At 33.5% G+C, this 17112-nt stretch overlaps 1 protein-coding gene across 1 annotated transcript; it reads left to right on the top strand.

The window, feature by feature from the left end:
- The first annotated feature begins 1915 nt into the window (after nt 1–1915).
- On the top strand, nt 1916–4352 carry LOC127706413 (uncharacterized). The gene is made up of 2 exons (XM_052211016.1): nt 1916–2135; nt 3285–4352. The coding sequence occupies exons 1-2, from the start codon at nt 2051–2053 to the stop codon at nt 3797–3799; spliced, it is 600 nt and encodes a 199-aa protein (XP_052066976.1). The 5' UTR covers nt 1916–2050; the 3' UTR covers nt 3800–4352.
- Nucleotides 4353–17112: the final 12760 nt, after the last annotated feature.

A 17112-nucleotide genomic window follows, 5' to 3' on the forward strand; every position in this document is an offset into this window, starting at 1 on the left:
TTCCTGAACAGGTGGCGCCGTGGTAGTCGATCTAGACTGGTTCCCTGTCCTTTATCTGTTTGGCTCTGACAGATGACAACAAAGGTATATGTTGCAAGGGAGAGGACCAGCCTATAGATTATAATAAACAATTAATTTCCCCATAGGCGACAATGATAGCCTTTTTCGAGATACAGACTTTAGAAAGCTGATTTTTTTAACGAAACCTTGCTAGAATTAAAGAAAAGTTATTAGGACAGTATTTTTTGGTCCAAAAAATATAGGTTCGCGTTGCTTTTCTTAGCGTAATTTGTACTTATCTCCCATGCCTATCAATTTTGCACTTAAAAATACGTGTCTCATCCTAGCGTTTAAAAGACATCTCAGTTCCGTTAGGGCTAAGGAAAATAATTTATTTGGCCTTTGGTATAATGCAGAATGCACGAAGTCTCTAATTACAAAAAATAACGGGCGCACATATCAACCAATCAGGATTAGCTATACTCTTAATTCTGAATACCATGTTATGCTCATAAAATGGCTGCGCCCATAAAATCTAATGGTGTATTGTAACCTATACGCTATTTAATACTTTCTAGAATCATGCAATTCATAGTTCGTTAGATGCATAAATATATATGCCACACAAAAATCATCTTCAAAACGTTCTGGCATTACTCTCTGAATTTTCACAATTTTTTATCAGAGGTAACCCCAGTCAAAAAATGTGAAAAAAAAATTTCTGATTTTTTTAGTAAATGCGGTACTGCTAAAAAGGGCCTGAAGATAATGTCCACTTTCTCCAATGATTCTTTATATGTCATCAAGTACTGATTATATTGATACCAAAACCGATCCAATATGTAACTACTACGGTGAATTTTGAACAACAGTTTTAAATGAAACCATTTTCGTATAAAAGTACATTTTTGAAACAGACTATAGCATTACAAAATATGAAAAATGTGTAAATATTTGTGTTGAAACATCGAAAACTATTCGTTAACAACGAAATGTCATGCCTATTCTAATTTTTATAGTCTGCCATTCGAGTGAACATTTCAATGTTCGAAGGGGATCGTTTCTGTACATTTTCACTGAATTTGGTAATTTCGATAACAGCACTTGGATCGAGATTGTCATGTTTAAAAATCGATTTGTATATCCAAACTCTAGACGTGTATGTGCTTTTTACAAACAAATCAGCAGAAGTTCAGAAAATGACATATTCTCTCCACAGTAAGTCAAAAGTCGAACACACCCTTGTTTCTAAGGTAAAACGCTAAACAAATATGAAACAGACTATAGCTTAAAAACTAGTTAATCAATAATTCATTTGTCACCAAAAAATACGGTTTCACATCAAATATCAAGTAAAATTACTGTTTTTGACACTTTTTGAGCACTATGATAAAGAAATGTCGACGCTGTATAGATTATAATAAACAATTAATTTCCCCATAGGCGACAATGATAGCCTTTTTCGAGATACAGACTTTAGAAAGCTGATTTTTTTAACGAAACCTTGCTAGAATTAAAGAAAAGTTATTAGGACAGTATTTTTTGGTCCAAAAAATATAGGTTCGCGTTGCTTTTCTTAGCGTAATTTGTACTTATCTCCCATGCCTATCAATTTTGCACTTAAAAATACGTGTCTCATCCTAGCGTTTAAAAGACATCTCAGTTCCGTTAGGGCTAAGGAAAATAATTTATTTGGCCTTTGGTATAATGCAGAATGCACGAAGTCTCTAATTACAAAAAATAACGGGCGCACATATCAACCAATCAGGATTAGCTATACTCTTAATTCTGAATACCATGTTATGCTCATAAAATGGCTGCGCCCATAAAATCTAATGGTGTATTGTAACCTATAGTCGATCCTATTCTTAAACTTCCGGTTTCTGCACTGTGCAACTATACAGTTGCATTTTTTAATTAACGATGCCAAGTACTTGTTGTTGTGTACCTGGATGTCATTTAAATGGAGGACATGCATTTCCAAATGACTTAAAAAGAAGGAAAAGTTGGATCAACGCCATGGCCCATACGCAGATTGGACGAGAACACGATGAAATCGTGGAGTCCATCTCAATCAGCTGTTGTTTGCAAGGCACATTTTACTGAAAAAGACTACGTGCAGGAAACTATTCATGGTAAAACTCTATTTTCTTTTTAAAATATATAGTTATATATGTAATCGCCATGCGAATAAACCAAAGTCTGTTTACAACCGCAATTATCGTTTTAGAATAAAAGGGGGTGGTTAATTCGAGCCAAAAAAAGATCAAATCATTAGAACAAGTTCAAAAAAGAGCAGCAAGATTTGTTCATAATAACTACTCAGACCGAACACCTGGCTGTGTAACACACATGGTTAAACAATTACAGTGGGAAAGCCTGGAAGAACGTAGGAAAACCAACAGACTATGTATGCTATTTAAAATCCAGCACGGGCTAATCGATATAGATAGACAACAATAACTTATACCCAACGACAGCCGGACCAGAGGTATAGGCCGCTTCTACCAAGAAAGAACAAAAACCGACACCTATGGACAGTCATTCTTCCCAAAGACCATCAGGGATTGGAATCAACTTCCAGCTAAAACAACATCGACTGACTCGATAGAGGGATTCAGAGCTGCTCTGAAAGCAGGATCTGGAAGGAAGTAAACAGCATAGCGTGTACATAATTTTAATTGTAAATTGGCCAACGTTTTAAATGTAAATAACCTTGAGAAGACTTGCTGCCTTGCCCGGCACTGCGCTAAGTTTTCGCGGGACCATACACATTCAATATGAAATTCGGTTCCTTACTTGGAAGAAGAAGAAGAAGAAGAAGACGTCATAATTTTTTGGATTACGATTCAATGTGATCTGTTTGAGATTTTTTGGTGCTCGCTACAATTATAATGATTTCTTACAAGAGGTATATCATACTGAGAATTATTTTAGCAGTAATTATGCTAATGTAGTAATGACAGGAATGCATAAGCTATGCCTCATAGACTTTCTTGAAAAATATCAATGACTATGTTAACAGGAACAAAACAATGACATGCTCATCTATATTATAGTTATTTAGGTACAAACAATGTACGTTTGTTGCATAAGTCTCTCATTGTTTGTCCTTTGGATTTACATAACATACATTTTGATGTACATTGAATCAGGAAAACATAGTTTTATCCAGATTGTAATGAATAAATCTAGTTAATATTTTGCCAGGTAGTACAAAGTATGCATTGCTAATGGAAGTTCATTTAATTATCAAAAAACTAATGTTTTATAACCTTTTTCAGGGCGCAAACCCACCATGCAGAGACTTAATTCTACTGCCATTCCCAGCCTATTTTCCTGGACCAAGCAAGAGACTGAATCGTCCACAAAAAGAAAAATCAGGGCAGTTTCCTGTGAAAACAAAAGAACTAAACTTGATGAATATTGTAGTAGAAATCTAGAGGAAAGTTTTGATTGTAAAGTTGGTTTTCCTGAAGAAGTCATTCATACTGCAGACAGGATTTATGACTGTCCACCACCAACTGCCGAGCTAATGTTGAGCTTCACAGATGGAATTACGCAAACACCATCAATGCCTATATTTTCAGCAGAGAATTTTGAAATGAAGACACGTGACACAGCCATGCATTTTTATACCGGTTTAGAGTTGTATACTAAATTTTTATTTGTTTTGACCACACTTGGTCCAGCAGCACATTGTTTGAGACACATATATTTTCAAATGGATAGGGTGTCATTTGAAAATCAGTTTTTTTATGACTTTGATGAAATTGAGGCATTATACAACCAACTTTGAACTGTCCAGATTCTAGATTGAAACTAGTGTTAAGAATGTTGTGTAAACATGGATTGTTTTTATTTTTAAACAGTGGCATGAGGCTAACAATTGGCCATTTAGTGGTTTAGTCAGGTATTTTTCGCCATCCAACTTCAAATTAAAGTTTCCTACAACTTGGATTATTATTGACAGCACAGAATATCCCGTGATAAAACCTAAAGCTCCTAGAGCTCAGGCAACCTTTTCATCATATAAAAACAGAAACACTGAAAATACTTGTATGTTCGACACCTGGTGTTTTAGTCATCTATGTCTCTAATGCATATGTTGGTTGTACCAGTGACTGTGAAATAGTTGAAAGATGTAGAATAGTTCAGTTATGTGATCCAGGTGACAGTGTGATGGCAGACAAAGGTTTAAATGTGCAAGATTTGTTTGCTCACTTTTTTTCAAAAAAAGAAACAGAATTAGTTCCAAAACTCTTATACCAGTGTATACGGGATAGAAAAGTCTCCAATTAACACGTGCACATAGAGCTAATTATTGGACTTGGCAAAACATACAAAATTCTAATAAACATGATAAATCCTATGAATGGAACTGAAACAAAACTTTCATTTGAAATAACATTTAGTTGTTTTATGTTGTGTAATTTTAGAACTTGTATTGTGCCAACATGACATGGCCAAAGGATGCATAAATAAAAGTGACGCAATGAAGTTTGTTCTGATATATATATATTTACAATAACATGCACATGTAAATTGTAATGCATATAAAAATAAGGAGATGTGGTATGATATTCAGTGAGTTTATCGAACCAAAGTGCATAAGAAATGGGTTAAGCAGTTACAGGTGTTACTGTCACCGTACAATCGTGTAAAAAATTTCAGAGATCTTACAACTAAGTTTTGTTGTCTCAACTTGACTTTGGTGAATTGTTTATATCTGTTGATGTAAATATAAAAAAGAAGATGTGGTATGATTGCCAATGAGACAACTCTCCACAAGAGACCAAATGACACAGAAATTAACAGCTATAGGTCACAGTACGGCCTTCAACAATGAGCAAAGCACATACCGCACAGTGAGCTATAAAAGGCCCCGAAATGACAATGTAAAACAATTCAATCAAGAAAACTAACAGCCTAATTTATGTACAAAAAATGAACGAATAACAAATATGCAACACATAAACAAACCACAACCACTGAATTACAGGCTCCTGACTTGGGACAGGCACATACATGTACATACAGAATGTGGCGGGGTTAAACATGTTAGCGGGATCCCAACCCACCCCCTAACCTGGGACAGTGGTCATGGTGGTGTAACAGTACAATATAAGAACGAACTATAAAAATCAGTTGAAAGAGGCTTAACTCATCAGATGGATAAATACAAATACAAGTGGACGTGGCCGGGTAGTTGTACATCCAAACAACAAAAAGACACTAAGTACAGATCTGAGAGTACTCACATTTACTGACAGCTAGTTCAAAGCCACTAACAACTGATAAAAAAATCTTGCATCTAAGACTAAATTATCAATCCGAAAGCTCCCTTTAGAATTTTATAAATTTTAGATTTTACATTTCTGAGTTATGGGATTTTATTCATTAAAAAAGGGAGGATTTTCCAGTTTTTGGACAACAACTCAAAAATGCTTTAAGCAGTTCGCATGAAACTCTGGTTAATTATTTATAGCTATTAATGTAATCTCCCTATTGATTTTCATAAATTTCAAATATGACATTGAGAAGAAATTGAACTTTATTTGTTTATAGTCTGGCAACAGATTTATTAAGTATTGCGCAACAGCACGGTGTATTGCACAACAGCAAGAAATCTTTAATTGAATATAAATTCAATTCATATAACTGATTTCAAGTTCTTTGACAACATTTATTCAGAAACTATAATATGTCAAATATTTAATTACAATCCAAATTCAGACCTGTATCAAGCTTGAATATTGTGTCTATTTTTGCCCCAACTGTTCAGGGTTGGACCTCTGCAGGTGTATCCAGCTGCGCTCAGCGAATCAGTTTATTTCTTAATTAAGAACTCCTTTTTGTCGAGCCTGCGACTTTTGACGCAGAAAGCTCGACATAGGGATAGTGATCCGGCGGCTCTCTTATTATAAGTAATAGGATAACTATATTTTGTATGTGCGTACCTTGCAAGGTCCTCATGCCCGTCAGACAGTTTTCACTTGACCTCTACCTCATTTCATGGATCAGTGAATAAGGTTAAGTATTGGTGGTCAAGTCCATATCTCAGATACTATAAGCAATAGGTCTAGTATATTCAGTGTATGGAAGGACTGTAAGGTGTACATGTCCAACTGGCAGGTGTCATCTGACCTTGACCTCATTTTCAGGGCTCAGTGGTTATAGTTAAGTTTTTGTGTTTTGGTCTGTTTTTCTTATACTGTATGCAATAGGTCTACTATATTTGGTGTATGGAATGATTGTAAGGTGTACATGTCTAGCTGGCAGGTGTCATCTGACCTTGAACTCATTTTCATGGTTCAGTGGTCAAAGTTAAGATTTTGAGTTTTGGTCTTTTTTCTAATACTATATGCAATAGTTCAACTATATTTGGTGTATGGAAATATTTTATGACTATTTGTCAGTCACGCAGGTTTTTTTTTACCTTGACCTCATTTTCAAGGTTCATTGCTCAGTTTTAAGTTTTTGTGTTTTGGTCTGTTTTTCTTAAACTATAAGCAATAGGTCAGCTATATTTGTTGTATGGAAGAATTGTTAGCTGTACATGCCTGCCTAGCATGGTTCATCTGACCTTGACCTCATTTTCTTGGTTCATTGGTCAATGTTTAGTTTACTTGGTTAATGTTAAGTTTATGTGACAGTTGTAATAAAGCTTTATATTTAGGACTATCAACATAATATGAATGATTAGTAAAGAAGGCGAGACATTTCAGCGTGTGCACTCTTGTTTCATTCATAAATTACTTTATACTTGGAAATATAATTTTGCTTGGAGTTATAGTTTCTAAAAAAAGTATTGTCATTGAACGAGTTGACATGTTGCAATGTACATTTATTCTACTTAGTTCTATGGTACCAAATCAAAAGTTTATATAAAAGAAAGAAGTCAAAGGTTTCCCATCATAGTTTAGTTACATACATTTTTTTTGTACCTGAGGTCGTTGAATATAGATCATTATATAAATAAGGAGATGTGTTATGATTGCCAATGAAACACCTATCATCCATACATTGTACTTACCAGTAACAAACCACATTTGCAAAGTTGAATAAAATACAGTTGATAACATTTATTTATTACTAAAAAGAAAATGCACTAGTTCATAAACAAGTGAGAACAATCGCCTTCATATAGTGCTCAGAATATGACATTCATAAAACTTGTGCAATATCATCAGAGAACTCTAAATCTTAAAAACTGAAGCCACCTCTCATAAGTACAATGTACTATGCAAGATAATGATATAACTGGACTAAAAATACACACAACCTGTAATTAACTGCCTTTACAGCGCTTTCGCGCTTTGATTTGCTTTCCATTGTCCAGTCATTACCATTTTAGGCTATATGGTAAAACAATATTCCGATACTAGGCTTATTTGCCTATAAATGCTTTCATCCACTTTATTTGATTTTTGATTGATAGTTCTCTCATTGGCCATCATACCACATCTCCAGGAGTCCTTATTTTTAGCTCACCTGGCCCAAAGGGCCAAGTGACCTTTTCTCATCACTTGGCATCCGTTGTCGTCGTCTGTTAACTTTTACAAAAATCTTCTCTGAAACTACTGGGTCAAATTTAATCAAACTTGGCCACAATTATCATCGAGGTATCTTGTTTAAATAATGTGTCTGATGATCCTGCCTGCCAACCAAGATAGCCGACATGGCTAAAAATAGAACATAGGGGTTAAAAACAAGTTTTGTCTATTATTTTGAAAACTGTTGTAAATAAAGAAAAACTGACAAGGGCAGAAATATTCAGAATGTTGAGCTCTACCTATTGTCTATTTATGTCAAAACTCCGACGATTTCTTATAGGAGTTATTGCCCTTAAAAGACAATTTTTTCCATATTTTAATTTTGCCTTTTATCTTGAACACTATAATAGAGAGAAACTTTAAAATGCAAAAATAATCAGCTGGACATGTTCTACAAATTAGTCTAATGGTTGAAATCGTCAGTCAACTCCTTATTAGAGTTATGGACCTTTGATGAATTTTTACCAAATTTTTGCGTTTTGCCTTATATATATTGAAAATTATAATGGATAGATAGAAACTTAAATAGGCAAAAATGATCAGCAAGATAAGATCTACAATTTATACAATATGGTAGAAATAGTCCGATGACTCCATATTGGAGTTATTGCCCTTTAATGATGATTTTTACCATTTTTTGCGTAGTGCCTTATATGATAACAAGAGTGCACACGTTGAAATGTCTCGCCTTCTTTACTAACCATTGATTTTATGTTGATAGTCCTAAATACAAAGTTTTACTACAAGTAACACATAAACTTAACATGATCCAAGAAAATGAGGTCAAGGTCAGATAAACCAAACGAGAAATACATGTACACCTTACAATCATTCAATAAACCAAACATAGTTGACCTATTGCTTATTGTTTCTAAGAAACAGTCTTAAACAAGAAAACGTAACACTGACCAATGAACCATGAAAATGAGGTCAAGGTCAGATGAACCATGCCAGACAGACATGTACACCTTACAATCAATTTAGGTATTACATATAGTTGACCTATTGCTTATAGTATCTAAGAAACAAACCTAACCATGAAAACTTAACATTGACCAATGAACCATGAAAATGAGGTCAAGGTCAGATGATACCTGCCAGACAGACATATACACCTTACAATCCTTCCATACATCAAATATAGTTGATCTATTGCTTATAGTTGATGAAAAACAGACCAAAACACAAAACCTTAACACTGAGAAATGAACCGTGAAAATGAGGTCAAGGTCAAATAAAACCTGTGAGACTGACATGAACATCATAAAATATTTCCATACACCATTTATAGTTGACCTATTGCATATAGTATTAGAAAAAAAGACCAAAACTCAAAAACTTAACTTTGACCACTGAACCATGAAAATGAGGTCAAGGTCAGATGACACCTACCAGTTGGACAAGTACACCTTACAATCATTCCATATACCAAATATAGTAGACTTACTGCTTATAGTATCTGATATATGGACTTGACCACGAAAACTGATCCATGAAATGAGGTCGAGGTCAAATGAAAATTGTCTGACGGGCAGGAGGACCTTGCAAGGTACGCACATACTAAATATAGTTATCCTATTACCCATAATAAGAAAGAAATTAACATTACAAAAAATGTTGACTTTTTTCAAGTAGTCACTGAACCATGAAAATGAGGTCAAGGACAATGGACATATGACAGACGGAAACTTCGTAACATAAGGCATCTATATACAAAGTATGAAGCATCCATGTCTTCTAGCTTCTAAAATATAAAGCTTTTAAGAAGTTAGCTAACGCCGCCGCCGCCGCCGGATCACTATCCCTATGTCGAGCTTTCTGCGACAAAAGTCGCAGGCTCGACAAAAATTATAATAGATAGATAGAAACTTTGATAAGCAAAATTGATTAGCAAGACAAGATCTACTAACAAGTCAAATTTTGCCAATATAGTTGGTAGACTGTCACTCTTTATAAGAGTGATTGCCCTTAATTTAGGATTTTTTTTACCCTCTTTTGTGTTTTGAGCAAAAACTAAAGAAGATAGAGAGAAACTAAACGAACTTAATGATCAGCAATACAAGATCAACAAAACAGAGATTTTTGTCCTGAATTCTTTTCTCGCCTATAATGTTGGAGCGTGTGATTTGTTGAATATGTATATAGACAAAGGTGAGCAACACAGGCTCTTTAGAGCCAGTAGTTATATTATTGTAGCATGTAGATCTTCTGCATACAATAAGTCTTGTAAGTCCCCCTTTTTGTCGAACCTTTATGTTGCAAAAGCGAGACATAGCGATCCTAGATTCCAACGTCAGCGTCAATATTTAGTTTCAGTCTGTGGTTTAAAGTTTTTTGTCTCCCCTTGATGGAGTCAAAAAGCGAGACATGTATGCTGTTTATGACGGCGACAGTGGCGGAGTCACCAATGTATTAGTTTGTGATTAGGTCAGGTTATTGGAAACCACTAAGTGGTAGGTCAATGATATTTGGTATGCAGTTGTATTAGCATTGGCACATCTCGTTTCCATGGAGATCTTTTGACCCCTCCCCCTCAGTCATAGTGTATTGAATTAGAGATTTTTGAACGGTTTACATCGATGTATTTATAGTTTATGATTAATATATAAATGTGGAGATGGCTTGCCAACGAGACAACTATCCACCAAAGTTCAAATAAAGTGGATGTAAGCAATATCTCAGTATAAGGGGGGGACCACTCAATGGTATTTGGTATGTAGATGAATTAGCATTGGCACATCTCTTTTCCATGGAGATTATTTGGCTCTTCCCTCAATCATGGTCTATTGACTGAATATTTTGCATAATTCACATGTTAAAGTTTGTGATTTGATCATTTTAAGAGGAACCACCAATGTTAGGTCAATGATATTTGGTATGCAGTTGTATAAGCATTTGCAAGTCTCTTTTCCATGGAGATAATATGGCCCCATCCCCTCATCATGGTTCATTGACTTTTAAACTTTTACATTGTTTACAAGTTAAAGTTTGTGTTTAGGTTAGTGTAAAAGGCACTGCTTATGATGGTGTTTGGTATGGAGTTTTACAAGCATTGGCATTTCTCATTTCCATGGAGGCTATTTGGTCCTGCACATTAGTCATGGTTCATTGACTTTGAATGTTTTGCATAGTCTACATGTTTAAATATTGCCATTTGGATTCAATATTTGCATTATACTACCAAAATAACAAAAAGGTGAGAAATATCTCTGTGTATACAGTTTATTTAAACATAAATAACTGTGTCAAACCTTCATGGAATTTAAGGAAATTTGGAAAGAAGCTTGTTTATGACAAAAAGACAGTATCCAGAGCAAATAAATAGTTTGTTACACATTAATTACTTTGTCAAACCTTCATGAATAGAATTTTATGAAACTTCGGCAGAAGCTTTTTTATGATAATGATATATTATGACTGAAGCAAAGTTCTGAAATTATATATTTTTTTCATTTTCAGTATTTTTTTTTATAGATGGACTTATTTTTTTACAGTTAACATTTACAGACAGTCTGGGATTAAACTTTTTTGACATGATAAATTTGTAAACCTTCATTGAATTTTATGAAACTTGGACAGAAGCTAATCTTCAAGACCATGAAATAGCATCTAAAAAAAAGTTTGATTTTTTTTTTAAATTCTGTATTTTACTGATAAATGGACTCACTTTTTAAGTCTACATTACACTTTTACACTGACAGCAGCAGTCGCACGCGAGACACAGTATTCCGCAAAATCCCTTAAGATTTTTTTCTAAATTCCGACACATTTAATTTTATCCTATGGATTCTGTGGTTATCCTCTTATTTGCGTTGTTGCACACTTTTCAATAGTTAGAAAAGAAACACAGTAGATTTGTTTCTTAAAAATTCAGGTTCCAGTATTATCTTAACCTTTATTCATCTTATTTATTTAGTTAGAAATACAAGATATACACAAATGCAATTAGCACTTAAAAAATCAAATTACTCCTTGGAAGAGTTATCCCATACAAAAGATGATTTTGGCTATTTATTTAAGCATTTCTCCGATTACATGAAAATTAGGAGATATGGTATGATTGCTCATGAGACAAATATCCACAAAAGTCCAAATAATGTGGATTTAAGAAACTATAGAGCACCAGGAAGGATTTCAACAATAAGGAAACCCCATACCGTTATTGTCTTGAAAACTAATAAAGATAGACATCAACTATCAATAGCAAAAATGATCAGAATTCCAGATAAACAATAGAGTAATTTAAATGTAACTGTCCAACACTGAGGTTGTGAGTTCGAACACCGCACACCGAAGGTGCCTTCAACTCCCGATCTTAATTGACAATGATTGTCAGTTTTCATGCCAAAGGTTGGTGGTTCTCTACCAGCACCCTATTGACGTTGGAAATTTTGCATAGTTGACATGTTAAAATTTGATATAAGGTCAGTTTTAGATGATCCACTAATTATAAATGTTAGTCAATGCTATTAGGTATACAGTTGTAACAGAATTAGCACATCTCATTTTCAGGGAGATAAAACGCCTTTCCCTGAATCAGGGTTCATTGGCTTTGTATATTTCACGTGTTATAGTTTGTGATAAGGCCAGGTTAAAGGGAACCAATTTGAAAAGATAATGATATTTGGTATGAAGTTGTTTTAGGATTGGTATTTCTAATTTATCTATTTTTAGATTATTTGACCATGTTAATCTTGATGAAAAAGCTCTGTGACATATAATTTTAGAGATAATTTTGAAAACAGTATGACATAAACATTTTGGCAAAGTATCAAAATATCTTATAGTATTCAATTTAGACCCCTATCTACCTGAATTCTATAATAACTGGTATCAAAGTGAATCAATGCAAATATTTCATCAAAAAGTCGGGCTTATAATATGTTATGCCAGACACGTTTCGTCTAAACTAAATAATACCACATCATAAAATGGTCGAAGTAATTGAAAACCAATTCAAAACATTTAATCTGCGAATATAGAAATCATGTCTTCTTGCACTTCATTGAAAAAATTCAGTAAAACAAGTACCCACGCCTATTCAATGTATATATTCAATGAAACACGCCTGGTAATCTACACACGCAGAACAATCGGTTCTACAATGAAAACCGTGAGAGGATTTTCCGGTTATGCTTGAGTGGAGTAATTGTCACCGCTTCGAAAGGTATGTACATTTCTAAATCGAAATTTTCTAGTTCAATTGATCATAATATTGAAAATCGGAGAATGCTATGCTGTGGTGAATACTTTAACGAAGAGACATATGTATCATGTAATGTTGTGCATGGAGTAAAACTCCTACAAAATCAGTCGTCCCACGAGTAATTGATGAAAAAAGTGACATTTCAATTTTGAGATGGTTCTATTAACAGACCTACAAGTTCAAATTTAGTTTTTAATCTGTTAACAGGATTGAATGTCGTTTTGGGCGGCGTGTACGCTGTCTGAAGTTGATAGGCGTCTTAATAAATCTAAAAACTGCCAATTTTCATTATTTCATGCGTGAGGGGATCGGTTCTGATTGAGGACATCGTGAATGCGTGAGGGGAAGTGCAATCATATCTTTATATCGAAAAATGCAACAATCACTTCAACGACAAAATTATTTTATATCTCTTACTGTGTGACGTTTACATTCTGACGTCAAACACGCGACTCTACACTAGAATTGATGTGAACCTTGCCATTCAGTCACAGGCCTTCAAATATTTCAATCCTTTATTGGTTGATTTAAAATACATATATAAGTAAGCAATGGATGTGGTTGTTAAATTTGATAGATACTTTTTTATGCTTCTTTGTTAAATATTTGTTTGTTTTTGTTCTAATTGAGATTGTGACACGGTGATGACTGCTGACCCCTATTTTGACAACTTTACCTATTATGTCTGTTTTGTTCACGCATCGTTGTAAATATAATGGAATTTGATGCGACTGTCATACAAGTGAGAGGTTTAGCGCTATAAAACCAGGTTCAATCCACCATTTTCTACATTTGAAAATACCTGTACCAAGTCAGAAATATGACAGTTGTTGTCCATTCGTTTGATGTGTTTTATTTGGAGTTTAGTATGGCGTTCATTATCACTGAACTAGTATATATATTTGTTTAGGGGCCAGCTGAAGGACGCCTCCGGGTGCGGGAATTTCTCGCTGCATTGAAGACCTGTTGGTGACCTTCTGCTGTTGTCTGTTCTATGGTCGGGTTGTTGTCTCTTTGACACATTCCCCATTTCCATTCTCAATTTTATCATTTGATTCTGCCATTTGATTAGGGACTTTTTTTAATTATCCTCGGAGTTCAGTATTTTTGTGATTTTACTTTTTTCAAAGAAAGGCAAGTAACTTGCACAGTTTTATTGAAGTTCATACTAAATATAAATTGACAATGAATATGGAAATGGCTGCAACGTAAATATAAGTGGTTTAAATTTATGATTGACTATAATTGCACTTCCTCTCACGCATTCACGATGTCCTTAATCAGAACCGATCCCCTCACGCATGAAATAATGAAAATTGGCAGTTTCTAGATTAATTACGACGTCTTTCAACTCCGGACAGCATACACGCCGCCTAAAACGACATTCAATCCCGTTGACAGAAAAAAAAACTAAATTTGAACTTGTAGGTCTGTTAATAGAACCATCTCAAAATTGAAATGTCACTTTTTTCATCAATTACTCGTGGGACGATTGATTTTGTAGGAGTTTTACTCCATGCACAACAGTAAATGATACATGTGTCTCTTCGTTAAAGTATTCATCACAGCATAGCATTCTCCGATTTTCAATATTTTGATCAATTGAACTAGAAAATTTCGATTTAGAAATGTACATACCTTTCGAAGCGGTGACAATTACTCCACTCAAGCATAACCGGAAAATCCTCTCACGGTTTTCATTGCAGAACCGATTGTTCTGCGTGTGTAGATTACTAGCCGTGTGAAAGGTAACACAGTTTGTCTACTCAATTGACAATTTTCAAAGTAGAAATTATTTCATTTCGCAGAATAATTCTAATTGGTGTCTATTTGATAATTATTTTTGTAAATAGTTCTTAAAATACAAACCCTATCAACATGCTCACGAACGGTAAGTTAAAAAATATTCTGCAAAATAAACCGGAATGTTCAAACACATAACCAATACTATGATTTGGCAGAATAAAGCAAATCATGTTGAACAGAAGAGCCTTATCCGACGAAGGAACAAGTCGAGGTTTACTCGATTATAAAGGTAACTTCGGCCATTGAATCTGATATTTTATAATATAAATAGCATGAATCACATGGTCGTCAATGTATTTCTGATAACGATACTCGTGGTTGCTCCATCAAAGATCAGGTTTATATCGTCGAAAAGGTAGCGCAAGGAAAATGCCAGTAGATAATTGTCTTGCTATAATAATACAAGATTCGAGCATCATTTCCAGCAGGTATATAGTGTTGTTAATGATATGAATAAAAGGAGATATGAGGTATACGTCAATGAGACAGCAATCAAACGACAAATAACCAAACGATACTAGAAGTCAATATATAGTCTTCAATAATAGACGCTGTGTCTATACAATATGCCAAGCTGTAAATCGTCCCGAGTCTAAAATCGTTGGCAATACTATAAAATGGAACAAAAACAAACAGATCCCAGCAACACCAAAAATAGACTAAATAACAAATATATTGAGTTATGACATAAAACAACTACTGACGAGACTACCGTTTTGAAATTGTTTGTTTTTTTGAATAACGCACAATCTCATTGTTTTATATCTGTCTGACTTCAAACATTTTGGCATTGATAGTACATAAAAAATTTAAATATAGAACCACACTTGGTATCTGAATCATCACAATTAGGTTCACAAGTCTTCACTTTATAAAACAAATTACCTATACGTTTATTCTAAAAAATCGTGTTTGATGTCAAGGTTAACAAGATAATTCCTTTTCTATAATGAAAAAAATGTACCATAGACGCTGTAAAATTCACAAGGATCATTTTTCATGTATTTTTAGAGCTCTTAATACGTTTTGATGACATAACATTTGTAATTTACTCTCACTATTTTCGTATTCTATTTCCTTATCAAAGGACTTGTAAATTTACGACGGTTATTTTTGTACATGGTAGACGTTCTTTCTACATGCATGAGTTTAGAATTTTAAATACTTATGTGACCAGGTGGTATAAGGCATGGATGAATTGAATGCAGAACGTTCAAATACTTTATTATATACTATAAAGAAGGCAACGACAGATCTGAAATATACAGATAATGACAAATAAATATAATTTTACAAATAAATGCATATGAATATATCATTTTGTAACAAATAATGTATATTATGTTTAATTACACTATTGCAAATAAATAATAATGCAAAACTAGTTAAATGACAACTCTGAATGTAAACAATTTGTTAATTAATGCTAATGAAAACTGTTCACTAAAGTAAGTTGACCATACGTCTCAATAAAATACTATACAACATTGAAAGTTTATTACAGGTAAAAAAGAAAATATAAAGTTTGAAATACAATTAGCAAAGTAAATGAAACTAAATAAAATATTTAAGACAAAAACTTTTAACCATAGATTAATTTGAAAAACCCTTAAACTATAAATACCTTATAATGCTGGCTACGGCTCATAGTGTTGTTTCTGGTGTTACTTATTCTGCATTGACAATATAGTTAAAAATTACAGTATATATAGTCAAAAGGTGAACTGTCAAACTGGCCAGAACCAGATAAAACAACTATTAAGAAAAGTAATTTGTCCAATAGCCAGTGGTGAGTAAATATCAAAGATCCTAGATAGAGTATTTGGATTCATTGAACCATATAATACAAATATATGTTCAATATAGTAAGATCATTATAATATAGAGTAAATAGATATAAACGAAGTACAAAGTTGGGAATAATATCAAATAGATAATTTGTATATAAATGAACTTGTCCACATAAATATGAATCTTTTTAAAGAAAAGGTTTTCATTCAATTTTATAGAAAAACAGTGAATCGATCACATGAGATTAATTTGGCATTAACTGATGGTGCAGTTTTAGTGTCAACAAATAGGGATTGAAGAAAATAATCACTTCTTCTACGTATAGCTGTAAATTTTTATGATAGCGCGCAATATTATATCAACTTTACGCGTATTCAGACATATAACACAAGTAACATGTATGGATAATTTGTCATAAATATGAAGAAACTTTGATAAAACAAACAAAATCAATGTATTCATTAAATAAGTTCAGTAATTTTTGTAAAGTTTTGTAAAGACACAAAGTGACATTATTGCGTAGCAAACACTAGGAAAAATTTGAACTTGAAGTACAGAATGCATGTATATGGGACCATATATCGGAGTCATTCTATAAAATATATTGGCTTAAACTGTTCGGCAAGAACAGAAATTTAAAATCAGTACTTGTTCTGGAGATGTGCTAAACTAGAATTTTAAATGATTTGTTTTCCTGATTTTTTTCCATGGGCTTAATACTTGTTTTACTTATGCATAAAACATAAACATATT

Source organism: Mytilus californianus, unplaced genomic scaffold (assembly GCF_021869535.1).
Source record: "Mytilus californianus isolate M0D057914Y unplaced genomic scaffold, xbMytCali1.0.p SCAF_6, whole genome shotgun sequence".
In the NCBI taxonomy this organism is placed as follows: domain Eukaryota; kingdom Metazoa; phylum Mollusca; class Bivalvia; order Mytilida; family Mytilidae; genus Mytilus; species Mytilus californianus.

Coding starts and splice junctions, on each gene's coding strand:
- LOC127706413 (XM_052211016.1), top strand. CDS start 2,051: ATGAAATCGTGGAGTCCATCTCAATCAGCTGTTGTTTGCAAGGCACAT. Junction 2,136..3,284: donor CGTGCAGGAAACTATTCATG/GTAAAACTCTAT, acceptor AACCTTTTTCAG/GGCGCAAACCCACCATGCAG.